General features: G+C 49.9%; 2 protein-coding genes and 1 non-coding gene across 3 annotated transcripts; 1 reads left to right on the plus strand and 2 right to left on the minus strand.

Moving 5' to 3' along the window:
- Window positions 1–7,671: 7,671 nt before the first annotated feature.
- LOC120710800 (ethylene-responsive transcription factor ERF020-like) lies at window positions 7,672–8,684 on the plus strand. The gene has a single exon (XM_039996376.1). The coding sequence runs from the start codon at window positions 7,960–7,962 to the stop codon at window positions 8,551–8,553; it is 594 nt and encodes a 197-aa protein (XP_039852310.1). The 5' UTR covers window positions 7,672–7,959; the 3' UTR covers window positions 8,554–8,684.
- Window positions 8,685–9,816: 1,132 nt separating this feature from the next.
- On the minus strand, window positions 9,817–12,923 carry LOC120708909 (UPF0301 protein Cpar_0662-like). The gene is made up of 3 exons (XM_039994343.1): window positions 12,590–12,923; window positions 11,732–11,880; window positions 9,817–10,762 (listed from the first exon to the last, which is right to left on the minus strand). The coding sequence occupies exons 1-3, from the start codon at window positions 12,825–12,827 to the stop codon at window positions 10,085–10,087; spliced, it is 1,065 nt and encodes a 354-aa protein (XP_039850277.1). The 5' UTR covers window positions 12,828–12,923; the 3' UTR covers window positions 9,817–10,084.
- Window positions 12,924–14,592: 1,669 nt separating this feature from the next.
- TRNAI-UAU lies at window positions 14,593–14,666 on the minus strand. The gene has a single exon. It is a non-coding gene; the product is annotated as a tRNA-Ile (tRNA).
- Window positions 14,667–17,188: the final 2,522 nt, after the last annotated feature.

A 17,188-nucleotide genomic window follows, 5' to 3' on the forward strand; every position in this document is an offset into this window, starting at 1 on the left:
TAGTCGTGGTGGCTGAACTCCGGTGCTGGCGAGAACTCAAGGATGCCGAGGTTCCCCGCCTCGGCGAAGTAGAACTTGCCGCACGCCGCGGCGGCCTGTTGGATGACCCTCTTCTCGAGCGGCGCGTACTCCGGTGGCAGCGCCACGTCGCCAATGGCGTACTCGTGCGCGGCCCACCGGGCGTCCCCGACGCGGCAGTACAGGAGCTTGGGCTCGGCCATGTACAGCAAGAGGACGACGCAGGACGCCGCGGAGGGCGCGTCGGACAGGTAGCACCTCCAGCTCGCGGGCAGTGCGTGCTCCGTGTCCGGCAGGGCGTGTTGGAACTGCCCAGGAACACGTGTTCCACCTACTCCCACTCTGATTCTCTCACTCTCGCTCTCGCACGCGTCAGCGAACCGAGGAAGAAGATGAACAGTGTTTGATGGCGACGAACGCTGCGGAGCCATTGCTCCTGTATCTTGGCCTACATTCACAAGTAAAATGGAACCGGCGCCCCTTCTTCGTCTTCGGGGCTGTCGCATGCTCACCGTCGCCGTAGTTGATGCCGCTGCTCCCATCGTCGTCGTTGCCACGGCCGCCACTACGGCCTTCACGCTCGACGCGAACCACGCAGCATGCATCGCCTCCGCACGCACCCGACGACCTTCCTCATCTTCTCTGGCGACACATGCCGTCTTCCGCAGCACCCGCTCAGCGTCACCATGAGCCACTAGCTCGCCCGAACAACGCGGCCTCCTCCATGCGGATCGACGCCACACACCTCCATCTTCTTCCTCAGCGACACACGCCGAGCTTCTTCTCCGCCGGCTACACACGCTGTCGTCTATGGTTCCGGCGACACACGCCGCGACTCCAGCTCCGGCGACACACACGCCGCTGAGCGCATCAGGCCGGGCAGGATCGACACACGATCCACTGCCACAGCGCCTCCATTGGCGATCACGCACAGGCCGACACACAGCCCGGCGACCTCGCCTCACCACCGCCAGCGCGCTCCGTGCCGCGCCGAGCCACCGCTGCCTTGCCGGCCGCACACACCACTGGCCGGTGCGCGTGCCGCACCCGCGCTGAGCATCGCGCGCATGCCATGTCGCGGCCCTCCAAGCTGCTTTGCGCCGCCGCTCACGCCGTACACCGCGCCTATGGCGCCTGTGCCTGCGCCCACGTGCCGCCACCGACGACTCGCAGCACGTCGCGCCCGCGCCCTGCAGCGTGCTGCAGTGCAGCCCGCGTGGCTGCGCTGGCCGCCGCGCGGCCTGGCCGCTGCGCCGCCGGCCGCCTCCCCTCTTCTCAACCAAGCTTTTGATACCAAATGTTGGAACCGCCCAGAAACACGCGTTCCACCTGCTCCCACTCTGATTCGCTCACTCTCGCTCTCGCACGCGTCAGCGAACCGAGGAAGAAGATGAACAGTGTTTGATGGTGACGAACGCCGCGGATCCACTGCTCATGTATCTTGGCCTACATTCACAAGTAAAATGGAACCGGTGCCCGTTCTTGGTTTTGGGCTGACAATTGGTATCAATGTGGGACTAATCCCAATAATTAGTATTGGAGCTGGGTCCGCAATCTCCTGTGCCCGTGCATACTTGGGTGGTGTAGGCCCAAAGCCCAGTGGACCATGGGTGTGAGGCATGTGTGTGCTCGTGTGTCGGGTCGGTCAGTGGTGGACCTGCGGGTGTGAGGCCCATATGTGCCCGTGTGTGGAGCCGGTCACTGGTGGACTGTGGTGTGGGCCCAGTCAGTGCTAAGGGGCACCAATGTGTGAGGGGGAGATTGTTGGAATTAGTCCCACATTAGTTGTGGATGGAGAGTTGAACCAATATAAAAAGGAGAAGTGTCACCTCTTGAGCTAGCTTTTGGAGTATAGTAGGACTTGCTCCGAGTGTGACCGGTTGGGCCAACTCTCCTGCTTTGGGCCGACATGGCGAGGCTCCGGCCGGATCGGGGGTCCCAGAGCCGGGTGCGCAGCGACCGGGAGTCGTGGAGGAGCACCCAGCCGTGAGGGGTGACGTGGAAGCTGTTCTCCGTCAGCTCCGGCAGGGCGTGGGTGAAGAGCCGCCGGTCGGCGATGCGGAACGCCGCCTGCCGGTTGTTGGGGAACGTGCCGTGGTCGTACACCAGCAGCGGTGTGGAGACGAGCGGCAGCCGGCCGCCACCGCCCTGGACCGACGCGCCGGCGACGGTGCTCGTCGTCTCCATGGGAGGCATTGACGGTCGATTGATTCGCCGGGAACGTGCTTACTCGGGAGACCTGAGGGCAGCAATCTGCGCGGCGCTCTTTGGCCCCCGCCCCGCGGCGCTCGATATTTGTAGACTCAATAATCCGACCCGTGCCGTATGCGCTGCTGACTGCTGTGCAATTGCAATAAGAGCTCGATCCCCCTTTTCCTTGGTAGTATAAAAAAAAACTATCTGATCTGAATATCTAACCCCTTGCATGTCATGCGTCGTGGTTCTCCGTTCTCCCGATCCAACGGAAACTTCCAAACTTCTGTGAAAGCCCGACCTTTTTTTTTCCTCCAGGTCACCGTTAAATCGTTAATCAAGTTGAAAACTGCCAACCTAGCCACCCTCCTCGGTAAGTTTTTTTTTCTTGAATAATACTCCCTCGGTCCTAGGATACAAGGTGCGCACGTAATTCAAGATTCAAATTTTAAAACTTGAATCTATGATTAATCTTGTATAATAAAATTTTTATCTTATAATAACCATATCTATAATTTTATATAACTATAGATTATAATTATTATTCATATTTCAAGTAGTTTTTATATAACTATAATTTTGTTGCTACAAACATTAAATTATAAAAGATATTAAGAGTCAAATATTATTATTGAAGACCGTGCCGAGTTTGACAACACCTTATATCATAGGAGGGAGGGAGTACGTAATAGAAGAGCTCAACACTTACCATGATCTTTGGCATATGAGGTCCTCGTGATCTCACCTCCTCATTGAACCTACAAACATCCTGCAGAAAAGAAGTTCAGGATTACTGTTCAACTTCAGCTGCGCTATGGCCACATACACAGGCAATGTATTCATTGAATTAAAATATGCAATCAGAATTCTTGAATAATCCATGGATATTCTTGTACTACATGTTCAAAAATAAGAGCGGAAAAGGCATCCACACAAGGTGTATTTCTTGTATCAGACATAGTAATATTAGTATATCGTTTTCTTTTGAAGAAAATATTGGTAGCTGCAGATCTTAAGAGCAATGCAAACAGCAAAAGTCTTCATTTTCTTCTCTCAGAGTTTATACTCAGTTCTGCAGCTTGAGCATCTCCACCTCGTGCCCGTGGCTCTCCGCGGCCGACCTGAAGAGCTCAGCGAACCTCGCCCTGCAAACCTCCCTGTGCAGCCGGTAGGCGGACAGTTAAGAATAACAATGCATAATTGAGAAGGTTCTAGAAGATTTTAGAAATATCAAGAGAGATGAGTTGCCATGTATAAATGGATAAGAATCAGAAAAATTCTAGAGTTAGATATTTTGTAAAGAAAAATATGAAAGTTGCCATATGGCAACACCACAATACCCATGCGCACCTAGAAATAGAGGTGCTCCCCTCTACTCTTTCATACCATGACATAACATATCTCGAGTAGGAGGTGGTAATGTTAGTTGTGTAGTATAGTTATGTAATGGTAGGGTAGATAAATAAAGAGTATAAGACAGTTCAATCTTATTTTTCAGTCTCTTGAAGGTGTTCATAAGAGTAAGTTATATGTGCATGCCTCATGCATCTCGTAGATGCATGTTGTACATGCATGTAAGCTTCTGTTCTGCACATTTGTATATTATAAAAAAACTTCAAAAATCAAATTTGTCTGTCATCTCTTGGTGAACCATGTGTCTGCTAAACCCGAGTTCACAACTGACAATACCAACTCCGAATATATCATCAACAATTGCAATACATATGCAACGATGCAGTCAATATGTGTTTAATTTGAGTGGCATTTAGATTAATTCTATGTTTAATTTGGGTGATAATGGTTTCCTGCATTGTTGTACATTCGAGTAGCATTTGAACATAAATCCTTAAGATATTGTTCTCAAGTATTATAAGACCGTTTCTCGCAAAAAAGAAAAGTATTATAACACTGAAAATGTTTTAGGCAAAAACAATGTAGTCACCACTGGAAGAAACTGATAAAGACGATTACTACAAAGAAATGCGGAAAGGATAAAACATGCTTGATGCTGGCCTTATTAATTTGCCATTCCCTAGAGACCGGAGTTCTTTTTTAAGTAGAGACTAGTTCTCGCTACTACTTATCCGCGCCGCGGGTGATGTCTTGATCCGTTGGCAGCATCCAGAAAGGATCATGCAGAAGCTCCGCCATCTCCGGGCACGGCCGCACAGTCTTCAGGCTCTGTTCGTCTAAGTCGAAGATGCATAGCAGCCCGCCGTCCTTGTCCCCCATTACATTGTGGTTGAATTAGACGCGGTTCCCCTTGACTCCATACTTGCTCGCCGAGCACAGTAGCTGCACGTTGGTGTAGCTCAGCAGGAACGCCCTGTCGCCCAGGTCGTCCACCTTGGAAAGAGTTGGCTGCCCTAACATGAGATCAATCCTGTAGACACGCACCGTCAGGTTCTCGGGTGTGAATCCCTTGAGACAGATGTGGACGCTGAACAATTCCCCGCGTGATCCCACCAGCAGCTCGTTGATGCAGTTGCATCCGTCCGGGAACTCGAGGCTCGGGCGGTCCATGTAGCTGATCTCCGGCGTCATCGGCTTGAAATCGATGACCCTGTTTGCTGGATGACGAGCTTGCTCGGCGGCGCGTACTCGGGGTGACAGCATTACGTCGCCAATGTCGTAATCATGCGTCGACCAGAGGGTGTCGCCGACGCGGCAGTACAGGAAACTGGGCTTCTTCATGTCCAGCACGAGCACCACGCACGATGGCGCGGTGGGCGCGTCGGAGAGACAGCACTCCCATTCCTCCGGCAGCCCGAGCTCCATGATCGGCAGGGGCACGCTATCGCCGGAGCGGGGATCCCACAGGCGGGGGCGCGGCGACGGCCCGGGCGCCACGAGGATGACCCAGCCGTGCGGGGTCGCGTGGTAGTAGTTGTCCGCCAGCTCCGGCACGATGCTCATGTGGAGGCTCTCGTCGCCGATGGCGAACGCCGTCTGCCGCCGGTTGTTGGAGCCCCGCTCGTGGTCATACACGAGCACCGGCAGGGTGCCGAGCGGCGGGCAGCTTCCGGCGCCGGCGGGCGCGTTGGTGCTCTCCTCCATTGTTGAATATCTCGACGCCGCCGACTCTTTCTTTCGCGGATCTTTCTTTCGCGGATTTTAAACGGCTGCCCGGCTGCCGATATTTATGGATGCCTAATCTGCGGGGAAGTGCACGGGCTTCTTGTTTCCCGATCGGGACTCTGCTGAGTCCCAGCCCAACTCGGCAACTCTTACCAATCTACTTTAACTCGGCAACGTTATGAAAGGTTGCCGATGCGCATGGACCCGATGCGCATGGAATGTTCCCGATGGAAAAAAAAGCAACCTAATCACCGTAAGGTCTGAGTTGTGAGTCTCCATGGATATATATATATATATATATATATATATATATATATATATATATATATATATATATATATATATATATATATATATAACATAATTTTTATTGAAAAAGAGTACTCCATGGATATTTGAGCTTTGACCACCATTATTATATATGAAAGGCAATCCCTCCCAGATGGTTTGTAGGATGAGTGCGAGATTAGCTGCCTATATATAGGACCTCACTGACGTACGTTCGTGCGGCCAGACATGCCAATGCGGTACAGAGTACAACGAACACGTACAAAACCAAGATTTCATCGCTGCATGAAAAAGAGAGAGTAAAAGGGGGGCGGACGGCAAGGATTCTGTCTGCGCAAGCCACAATAGCAGGGCGACTAGAGGCCACGTGTGAGTTCTGAAGATGACACGATGGCACCGTGGGAGTGGTTTCAGATAGCCAAGAGGAGCTGGAGTTCGGCCAAGTGGATAGTAGTCTGACGTGCCGAATCATGGGCAGCTTCCTGGAATCTGATGGCAGTTGTAGGCGAAGAGAAGATGGTGGGTATCTTCAAGGTCCGGGTTGCAGTCTTGCAGACCTCAAAGCGCCAGCGCCGGTTGCTACTTTGCAAGTCTTATGTTTCATCTTCGTATGAGAGTTCATCTTCAAGTTCCGACACTTGCCCATGATTCTGTAAATATTTATAAATTCTGTTAAAGTTAGACAAGTTTGATTTGGACAGAGCTAAAACTCAACATCAATTTAGAACGGAAAGAATACCATGTAAAATACTTCGTAAAAATTTACATGGGAAACTCTTTAAAAATTAAAAGCCACCGGAATCCGGCCAAGAGGCTGCCGACCTGAGGCCGATTGCAAAGCCGTTGTTAACTACGCAGTGCAGGCAGCAACGATGTCCAACTCCACACAAACCAAAAGGTCTGGGCGGAGGAAGTCAGCAAGAAACTTTCTTCCAAGGCGTGTGGACGTGTGGTCAGCTCAGCACGTGCCAGCTGCTGTTTGGTATCTTCTTTGCTCTTCCAGTCTCTCGCGTGGCAACGTAGCCACCAAACCGCGAAGAATCGGCCATCGGTTTCATGGAGCACATCAATGTCGGCGAGTTGGTGAAAGAAAGGAGCTTCTTGTAGGGCTTAATTTGGACGGCACGGATTTGCTCTTCAAAGATTAGGTGTGGACAAGATGAATCGGAAAGACGGGTCGTGTTCTTACCGATGATATGCGGAGCTCTCTGTCGTTGCCTGACGGAGAGGGAAGGGACTGACCGCCTTTGGTCCGTTTCCTTTTCGGAGAGGACTTTAGCTCGGAATTGACTCGGCTCGGCTTTAGTTCGGCACAGGTTTCATTTCATGTTTGTCGTGCAAGAATTGAAGTTGCTAATGGCACATGCTTCAGATATTCAGATCATTGAAATGAACGTGTCCTTGGGGTGGATTGGCGTAGTGCGCTTGCTGCATCCCTTTTGTCGCGTCGCTGAAAGTGAAAGGGACACGACCAAAGATGCACTCTCATCGGTCTGCAAGGGAAACTTTTCGTCAAAAACCAAAAGGCATTGACGTTACTTATGCACGAAACTATGCAACAAAAGATCACTGTTGGAACTTGGATGCAAGAATCAGAACATGCTTAGGCTGCCTTTCTGATTTTTTTTTTCAGATTTGCCTTTCTGAATTCAGTAACCTGGATTCTGAATCTCTGATCACTGGATTTTAATCCCTGCAAAAAGAATGTTACTGAATGTTAAGCTCTGTCCTACTCTCTAAAGACCAGATGGTTGTGGTGATGGCCAACAAGTTGCCTGACTGGGCCATTAGAGAGCTGGAGTCGCTGATGAGAAAATTGTTATGGACGCGGAAAAATACAAGTCGGTTCGAGGAAAATGTATGGTGGCCTGGGATACTGTTTCTTGTCCAACAATTTTTCGGTGGACCTGCGCCTAGCCGGAATTGCCCTCAGGACGACGGGAAGTGACGGCGAGCCTACCTGGAGGCTGGAGCACCGAGAGCTGACGTACGGTCAGGTGGCCGTGAAGCACAAAGTTTGACTGGCCTGGTCCCCATCTGAAAATCTTGACCCAGCTGCGAGCGTTGCTCCCCTACCGACCTGCCCGCCAGAAATGTCACCGCGCCGGCCTCTCTCCAGCTGCTTCTTTCTTTTTATTTCTCTCTCTCCATGTCAAAATTCAAACCAGCAAAGGTCAACTCACCTCGGGGGTTGACCTCCCACGCTTACCTATAAATACACGCAGTCCGTGCAGATCCAAGGTCAGCAGGCCGTGCCGGTGCCACCTCGAGAACGCAGGTCGCGAGCTTTGAAGCCATCTCAGGACAGGAGGGAGGACGAGGCGTCGAGGCTACGTCCAGTCCAGGAGGGTCGGCAGAAGAGCGCCGGGGACAGCGCGCGCCATGAGGCGTGCGGAGCGGGGCGACGAGCCGGAGGCGGAGCGGCGGCGCGGGTACAAGGGCGTGCGGCGGCGGCGGTGGGGCAAGTGGGTGTCGGAGATCCGGGTGCCCGGCACGCGGGAGCGCCTGTGGCTCGGCTCCTACGCCACGCCCGAGGCCGCCGCCGTCGCGCACGACACCGCCGTCTACTTCCTCCGCGGCGGGGCCGGCACGGGCGCCGCCGCCGGCGACGTCGCGGTGCTCAACTTCCCCGAGCGCGCGGCGGCCGCGTACGGCGCGGGCGTCGGCGGCGCCGGGTCCCGGTCCGGGGCCGGCGCAGGCCGGCTGTCGCCGCGGTCCGTGCAGCGCGTGGCGTCGGACGCCGGCATGGCCGCCGACGCGCAGCTCGTGGCGGCGTGGGACGGCGCGCCCGCGCACAGGCACGCGGACCGCACCGGCATTGGCAGCGCGCAAGGCGGCGGCGCGATCGCCCGGCCCCGCGATCAGGACGCTGGCGCGTACACGAGCCGCGCGCGTGCTAACAGTGCGGGCGCGAGCAGGGAGCAGCAGCCTGTCTCCGGCGAGATTAGCGTGGATGACATAGAGATTCTCGTGTAATAACTAGTCAAAATAAAGATAGAACTGAAATTAACCGCGCAATGAATAATTTTTTTGGCACGTACAGTGCCATTGCCAAATCCAAATGCAAGAATAAACCAGATGGTGAAAGGAGAAAGACGCATTTCAAATTTTCGATGTCAAGAAAGCTGAGGCTGTTTCATCGGTCAGAACTCATAACGCAAAAGCTTCTTGGTCTGTCCTGAGCTGGTCTGAACGGCCACCACCGTTGCCTGGCATCCAAACCGACCGACCGAGCGCCCGCCGATCAGTTGAAGACGGTGACTCGAAGCGAACCCATCCAGTCAAATCCAATGGCAGGTAAAACGGATATAGCCAGCGTCATCTTTGGCAGGTAAAAACGGGTTTAGACGCAACCTACCGAGGACCGTTAAATTTTGACCTGGCCGTAGAGACTTGACATGCTCCTACTACTACTTGTTGATGTGGGCATGACAAGCATAGATACGATCGTATTGTTACTGCTCCTCGACTACTACTGGGGGGATGTTGAGGTGAAGTCGACTACTACGTTGCCGTGGTTTCGCTCCTCGACTTGGTCGTGAGTCGGTGAGTGTCTACTAGAAGAAGAGAGGTTGCTGCAGGTTCTGGAGAACGCAGTCAGAGTTGACGATTGGGATCCTGACTGCTGTAGTAATCCTGCATCAACCTGGGCCAGATGCAGCATCAGTCATCACGAACATACTAGTAGCACAAGTCTAGCCATCTAGCTTGCGTTGAACAAGCCTGAACACTCGAGCTCCAACTTGAAATTTTTTCTTATCGAAGTAAAAAAAAAACTCGGCAACTCCATGCTCATTCCGTCCTTGCCATGAATAAAACGCCTGTAATTAACCGGGTACCTTTTTTTTTTGCCACATGGTTGACGAAGGCTTGGTCAAACAGATGAGATGAGATAGATACGCGAGAAGATAGCAGAAAGAGAAGCGCGCTTGCCGAAGGAAAGGGCAGACGAGGACTTGCACGCGGATACACCGGCAAGCAGAGCACGCTGTCATGCCTTCCTGTCTTTATCGCGGATGTCCCAAACTCTGGACCTTACGCGTTTTGCCATATCTTGGGCTCGTTGTGCTCTCATGGTTGGCAAAAAAAAGGCAAATCCCTTTTGGAGAACACACGACGGTCAGATCATATCGTACCGTCATCTCAGAGATGCATCAGTTGGCAGTTTGCCACTAAGAATGCTTGAGATGTCTGTTTCTGGGGTCTGGACCACACGAAAGCCCAATTAGATATGGCACATCCATTGGCAAATTTCTTCAGTTATATTCAAGCTACAGCACGAGGTTCCATCAGAGGTTTCAGTTACACAACAAGAAATTTCAGCTGCACATGCTCATGTACCACTGCTAATCGTTCTTTTACTAAGTAGAACAAAGCAAAACAGTCCACAGATGCAATTACGTAGAGCAGAGCAATCACACTGGCTACGAAGCCAGCTGGGATTACTCGAGATTATGTACAAATTAACCACAAAGGTTGTGACAAACTAGCTGCAAAGGAGCAAAGTTTACACCCCATCTTGCTTCGGCTTTTGGCTCAGCTCCGAGTATTGGCCTCCCATCAGCTGAAGAATCTCAGTCCACAGGCAGGAGGGGTCCGTCGTCAAGGCGTCCGTTATCAGGCCTGAGCTGCAGGAAGTGACAACCCAGTATCCTGCATCAATCTCACTCAGCAGCTGGTCGTGATCCCACGCAGAATACCCCACATAGAACTTGAGGTCTTCAGGCTTCACCGTACCATTATTCATCAGAGTACTAGCCTTCTCCAGGTCAGTCCTGAAACCGAAGCAGACGCCTGGTACCACCTCTTCGAACCCCTTGATTGGTTTTCCCTCAGTAGTCCTCATCAGGAACAGGCTCATGTCGACAGGGCCTCCAAACAGCAGAGAGCAATCGCCAAAAGGGGTTGCTTTCTCACCGAAGGATGGGTTCACATGTTTCATCTTCGTGTACAGTGGACGATTCAGGATGATACCAAACGGGCCATCATAGGCATCTCTTGAGCCCAAACTTAGGAGAAGGATGACAGTTCTCTCAAAGGTACCATTGCCATCAAGTTCTTCAGTGGCGACCAACACGCATCCAGACTCTGGCATAGGAATAGAATGGGCCCACTTCCGGGGAAGATGATATACTTGTCCATCCTTAGCTGTCTGTGGTGGACTATTTGCATCAACTGTTTGTTCCTGGTTTGAATACAGGATAAGAACAAATTAAAAAAAGAAATAGGACCAAGTCAATAAGAGATTTCTTAACCAAAACAACAGTTAGCTTCAGGTAGAGACAGCCTATGCTTTGCTAAACGAGGAGAAAAATAAATGGGTCTGATAAGTACATCAGTAATCAAGTAAATATACAAGACAAAATGAAAAATATTTGGGACAACCAAAAGGTAAATAAGACACTGGGACGTATTAGCAATATGGCACTGAAAATCTTGTCACACTAACATAATGGGAACTGTCTAGCAGTATGTTGCTGTTTAAGGTTAAAACAACTCCCATTTTTGTCTATCTACATGCTAGCTAGGAAGTTTAACAGGAACTGGAAAAATAAAAAGTTGCAGTGAGGACCATAAGAAATTCCGCACATATGTGATAGTGAGAAAAAATGTTCTAGTCAACTGAGGTCAGTCTAAAGTCCAAAAACTGAAAACTTCCTCTGAAAAAAGGGGGAAATCAGAGGAAAAATAATATTGACTAAGATGGAACAAAATGAATATGGAAAAAAATGAATATAGAATAAAATACATTTTGTGCAATGGTGGTCTTAAGTTTTCAGAGTCCCATGTGCCCATTTCAGAAGTTGTAACATTTAGGTAGTAGGTACAGTGTTAGGTGATTGTACGGTGCAAGTAAAATATTCAGAAATTGATCCTTTGTTTCCTTTCTTTTAGATGCTAACAGATGAATGCAGGTGAGGACGTGAGGTAAAATGGTAGTCAGAGTTAATGAAATGTCATTTGAGATTCTAAGGTCATTCTTGTATATTCACTAAATGAGCTAGACTAAAGATGCTTGTCAAAATATTTTGGCAACATTCTAGCATGAATGAAATAGCAAAGACCAGATCCACTAAATCTATATATTTTGGCCTCATCAGCAAGATAATGGAGCCACTGTTGGAAAAACATAGTACAAAACGTTTGGTCTTACCAACTTCGGAATAACAAAGCTCGCTCTCACATCTCGCCAATATGACAAGTTGCTAGGTATAAGCATCGTGTCATTTGATTTTGGTTCACCCTGATTTTGGCTTGTCCAGTTGGAAGCATCCCCACTGGGAGTAGATGCATCACCTTTTCCTGCATGCAAAGATGAGATATCAGAATTCACTAGCTCAATACAGGCAATGAACAACCTTTCCACCAAACATTTTAAGATAACCACATCGACAAAGAACTAGAATGCCACAATAATATATTTGTCTGACATAGAGTGAAAGAAACATGAAAAATTCCAACACTACATGACCCTAAATTTCCCAATTTTGCAGTTGGTTTGTGAGGCACTTTCAACTAAAAATGTTGTATACAACTAGAAGTGATCACACTCGTTTTGTTCTGCTGATTAAGCAATGCACATCTGAATAGAACACTGGCTGGAAAACTGAAATGCAGCAATCAGAACTCCATAATTTGTACATCCAGATTTGAGATCAGTGCAGTTATTGCAATGAAGTAATTTTCAATAAGAACTTGCACCAAAAGTGCCTCAGACTCCCAAATTGACCACCTATACCGTCGACGGCGATACCAAATTACCTTATACTGAACCATAACAACTAGAAATCCACAGCCAGGTACACCTTTGCATCAAAATCATACAGTAACCAATACCAACCTCGATGCAAAGATCACATAACTCAACCGGCAATTTCATCCCCTAGCGCCAATCATTTCAATCCGCACCCGATCTACAGACGTTTGACCACTCCCCTCGTGCAAATCGCCTAGATCCCTCACCAATCGCGCCGATCGACACAGCACCAGAGCACGGGCAAATAGGACCTACTCGAAGAGGAAGCCTTGTCCTTGGACTCCTCGCCGTCCTCTCGGCTGCTCTTGCTCCTCCTCCCCGACGCGCTCACCACCAGCCTCGGCCACCGCGCCGGCTGCCGCCTCCACCTCGTCAGCCCCACAGCCAGCGAGCCGATCTCGCCGGCGGCGGCAGGAGGAGACGGCGTCGCCGGCTGGGGCCTCGGCGTGAAGCACGGCCCACCGGCCTTCAGGTTGAGGGCCCACATGTCCATTGCAGCGAGGGGGCTGTGGCTCCGGCTGGCGTGGAAACAGAGGGGGAGATCGGGAGCAGAGAGTGCAGATCGCTGGGGTCTGGGCCCTGCTTTGCTTCCTCTAAGGGGTTTATCTTATATTCATCCACGCCTTGCAAATTTGAAATGCTCCCGGTTGTACCGAGATGTTAGTTAAAATCGAAATTTTGATTCTGTTTGAAAAAGAAAGTGCAAAAGAATAAAATATACTACAATCATTTTGTAACACAGTCGCCAAATACTTAGACGACACGAGTATTAAGTACAGATGTCCAATTACATGCTAGCCGAAAATGGTCTTGCAAAAGAAAACAAAATAATAAGATAATTGAATACCAAATGCTCACTCTGCTTAGGAAAAAGACAAATACACTATCAGCTCTTCAAAAGTGGGGGGGGGGGGGGGGGGGGGGGGGGCTCGGAGTCAAAGCTCTTCATATCGTTGTGTCCTTCAAAATTTCCTCGCTAAACTCCACACCCCTGCCATGTCCCCCTGGCAACTCTGGTTCCAAGTTAATTATGGTTGGAATGATTCGCGAGATCTCGGTGATCCCCACCAAAGTGACACGCCTGTCTGGAGTCTGGACTGCTATCCTCCTGGGCCTCCAAAACTTTCGCGAAGTCACTGCTGTTACGATCGGAAACGGGGCCCATACCTCCTTCTGGCACGATCTCTGGACTGGAAACTGTCCGTGAGCGCTTCCCTGCACTGCTATCTCACTCCCTGCGCCAGAACATCTCGGTTGCTGATGCTCTTTCGGACGGCGACCTGCACCTGCGGAATCGCCTCTCCGCCGTTGCTGAGTCAAAACTCTCCCAACTTCTTGCCATCACAAACTTGATCCATGTCGCCCCCTCGGAGCCTGATTACCGACACGTCCGGAACTCCACCAGCTCCGTTTTCTCCACTGCTGCTAGCTACTCCTTCGCTTTTTCTCACCTTCCTGATGACCCTTTTGCGCCCTTCATTTGGCGGAATTTCGCTCCTTCACGTTGCCGGTCTTTCCTTTGGCTAGCACACCACCATAAACTCAACATGAATTTTAGGCTGCGTTCTCGCCGTGCTAACAACTCAGGTTGCTGCCATTTCTGTGGTGCCAATGAAGACATCCCTCACCTCTTCCTTCACTGTCCTCGGGCACAAAGTTTTTGGGCGCTTCTCAACGTTTCTTCCCCCTCTCTAACTCATATTGAGCTCCTTTGGTCAACTCCCCTCCCGGGTCCTGTTCCCCCTAACCAAAAGACACTCGACTATCATCACCTGTTTTCTGTGGAATTTATGGAAATGCAGGAATACCAAGGTCTTCGACCAAGAAGAAGTTTCCAACCACCACCTGGTGCGACGTTGCTCTGCTGACCTTGCCCTTTGGGCGAATAGATCAATTGTACCTGATAGCAACATGTGCATTATGAACCGGAGCTCTTTCCTTCTTCTTATGTAATTCTCCTCTGTTTTTGGCGTTTTCAGTTGTAATCTCTCTCTCTCTCTCTCTCTCTCTCTCTCTCTCTCCCTGCTCTGTTCCTTTGTTCACAATCTCTCTGTAAACGATACCTTTTTGCTTAATATACGTGTTCAGGCTAACCCCTAAGGGGTTCGCCGTAGTTCGCGTAAAAAAAGCTCTGCAAAAGGAAAACAAAGTAGTAATAGTAATGAATTCTTAAAAACCCAATGCTGTGCTCAGAAAAATCACACAAAAAATATAAAAACAAAATGACATGGGGCATGGGCTGATGCCTGATGGTTTGGTGGTCCCGGCGGGGCTCGAACCCGCGACTTTGGGCTCATAAGACCAACGCTCTAACCAACTGAGCTACGGGACCAAACAATTTGGTCGGCTGTGTTGAGATTACATCTCAAATAGTTTCTCCATAACCGACAGGTGCTTTGGGATTTTGGGCAGTCTCACACTTGTTGAAGGAAGCATTCATGGAGTTGTTCCCATCCCTTGACAATGACAACCTGAAAGCAAAATGTCCATCCAGATAGACTGCATATATGGCTAACTAATTTCTTTTTAAGTTTAGTGTGTGCATATATTGCACTTTTCATCTGGGGTTTCTGTAAACAATTTTTTTTTGCGAGCAAATTTGACTTGTTTTTACTTGGCTTGTAAGTGCTGTGTCCTGATAGAAGGGCATGGAAACCAGTCATGCAGATAATTCCCCATCTCTTAATCTTTAGCATTCCTAATGCACACCTCAACACCTTATAGTTGCGTGTGGACAGGTAACTATAGGTCTACCTTCTAAACTTTACTTGGCCTGATGAATGATGATGATGGGCTTGCTAATGTAGACAGAGCATACTGCATCAGATGGCCCACATGCGCCCATAAATTTGGTAGGGCTGTAGGTGGAGGGGTCTTTCTCCCTCCAAGCACAAAGGTCCATTTCTTGACACTTCAGGTTCTCATTCATAGCAATGGGCTCTTTGCTGAGCAACAGAGGAAACTTGTGCAAGAATCAGGCTGGGGTGGGTGGACGCAATTGGCCTACATTACATTCATGTGGTCCATCTCCTGGCTAAAGGGTGTCAAAGTGCAGGGCAACTGTGTCAGGAGATGAAATCATGGAGTGTGTCATGGAGTGTGTCACTACAACAATACATTTTTAGGTCCATGAACTTCGAAAATACATTTTTAGGTCCACGATCTATTCAAGTGTGTCACTTGAGGTCCAAAACGCCTCTGACCAGCGTTGACTGGCTATGTGGACAGCCACGTCCTATCCAACGTGGCCGTTGGCCGCCACGCTGGCTCGCTATAAGGATCACCGGGGTGTCCGACTCTAGAGGGGGAGGGGGTGAATAGGGTCGCTAATCGCTTTTTAACCTAGGGCTCAAACTACTTGCATAAGATAAACCTAACATGTCCTATACATGCTAATTATGACTAAAGTTTATCTATGCTACTCTCTACTTACTCCTAAAAGACTTGCAACCTAGCCAAACCTAATCAAACCAACTAGGAAAGTAAAGGTACGCAAGATAGAGTAAATGCGGAAACGTAATACGGTAAGTAAAGAGGTAAGTGCAAGAGGGATGCAAACTCCCGAGTAGACACGGTCATGTAACGTGGTTCGGCACAAACACCTACGTCCACGGGACACCGAGGCTCTTCCGATCACCGTCTTGCACTACGCCACCAAGGCGATGCCGGCAAGCAAAGGCAAGTGCCCACAAGACACCGAGTCTCATGCACCGCCACCTTCTCTCTCGGTCACCCGGCCGAAATCCACTACGGAGCTTCTCCACCAAGGAGGGGGTCTCCTCTTCCCCCGCACAAAGTGTTGTTGCCACTCCACACCAAGTCGGAGGGTCACACGACGGATCATAAGGATTGCTTGCCGTAGCAAGACTTCTCTCAAGCTTGCTCTCTCAAGAACTAAGCCTAAACAAGCACTAAGCACTCTCACAAGTGTGCTTAAGCCTATATGATGTACAATGAAGTTCTATGGTGGTTGGAGATGATCTTTGGCTCTTGTATATTTCCTTGGTCTCCAGCACCCTCAAATGAGCCGTGGGGTGGCATATATATAGCCCACACACCCCAAACTAGCCGTTGGAAAAAGGCTGACAAAAAGCACTATCACCGGTTAAACCGATGCTCCCATTTTTGTCATCACCGGTTTAACCGGTGAGTGCATTTTCCAACTAGCCGTTAAACTTCAACGGCTACCTCAATCGACCGACGTAATCAACCGATGCAGCGTCGGTTTAACCGGTGAGTGTAGTTGCTGAAAAACTAACTCTCTGGACAACTGCACCGACGTTCACCAATATCTAGCGTCGGTTTAACCGGTGTATAGATTTTGCTTCAGCTGCTGAGTTCATTGCACCGACGTATTCAACTTTCTTGGCGTCGGTTCAACCGGTGTTACCAAATTTCCAGACGTACTCCAAGTCAATGCACCGACGTATGTAATTTTCTTAGCGTCGGTTCAACCGGTGTACTCTGCTGATTTGGCCTTCTCTGAGTCCGTTGCACCGGTGAGTACAATTTCCCTATCGTCGGTTTAACCGGTGATAGTAATTTGTCTCTGTCTTGATTTCTTTGACTTGGTTTTCTTCACGGTCTCTTCGATTCTTGTCCTTTGGACCGAAGAGCTTTCAGGGCGCTACCCTGAGACCCGCGAGGGGCGGCTCCCCCTCGACCCCCGTCCGCTAACCGGGTAGTGGAACCCCCATAGGGGCGGCCCTTCGGGCCTAGCTACGCCTATCTTCTCTTTGCCATCACTTGAACCTAAAAGCCTGAGAATGTTCATCTTAATAATCATATTAGTCTAAGTGTTGTATGTGTCATCAATCGCCAAAACATTATATTGAAATATGGCATGAGAGGCCA

This window comes from Panicum virgatum, chromosome 5K, assembly GCF_016808335.1.
Source record: "Panicum virgatum strain AP13 chromosome 5K, P.virgatum_v5, whole genome shotgun sequence".
NCBI classification, from domain to species: Eukaryota; Viridiplantae; Streptophyta; class Magnoliopsida; order Poales; family Poaceae; genus Panicum; species Panicum virgatum.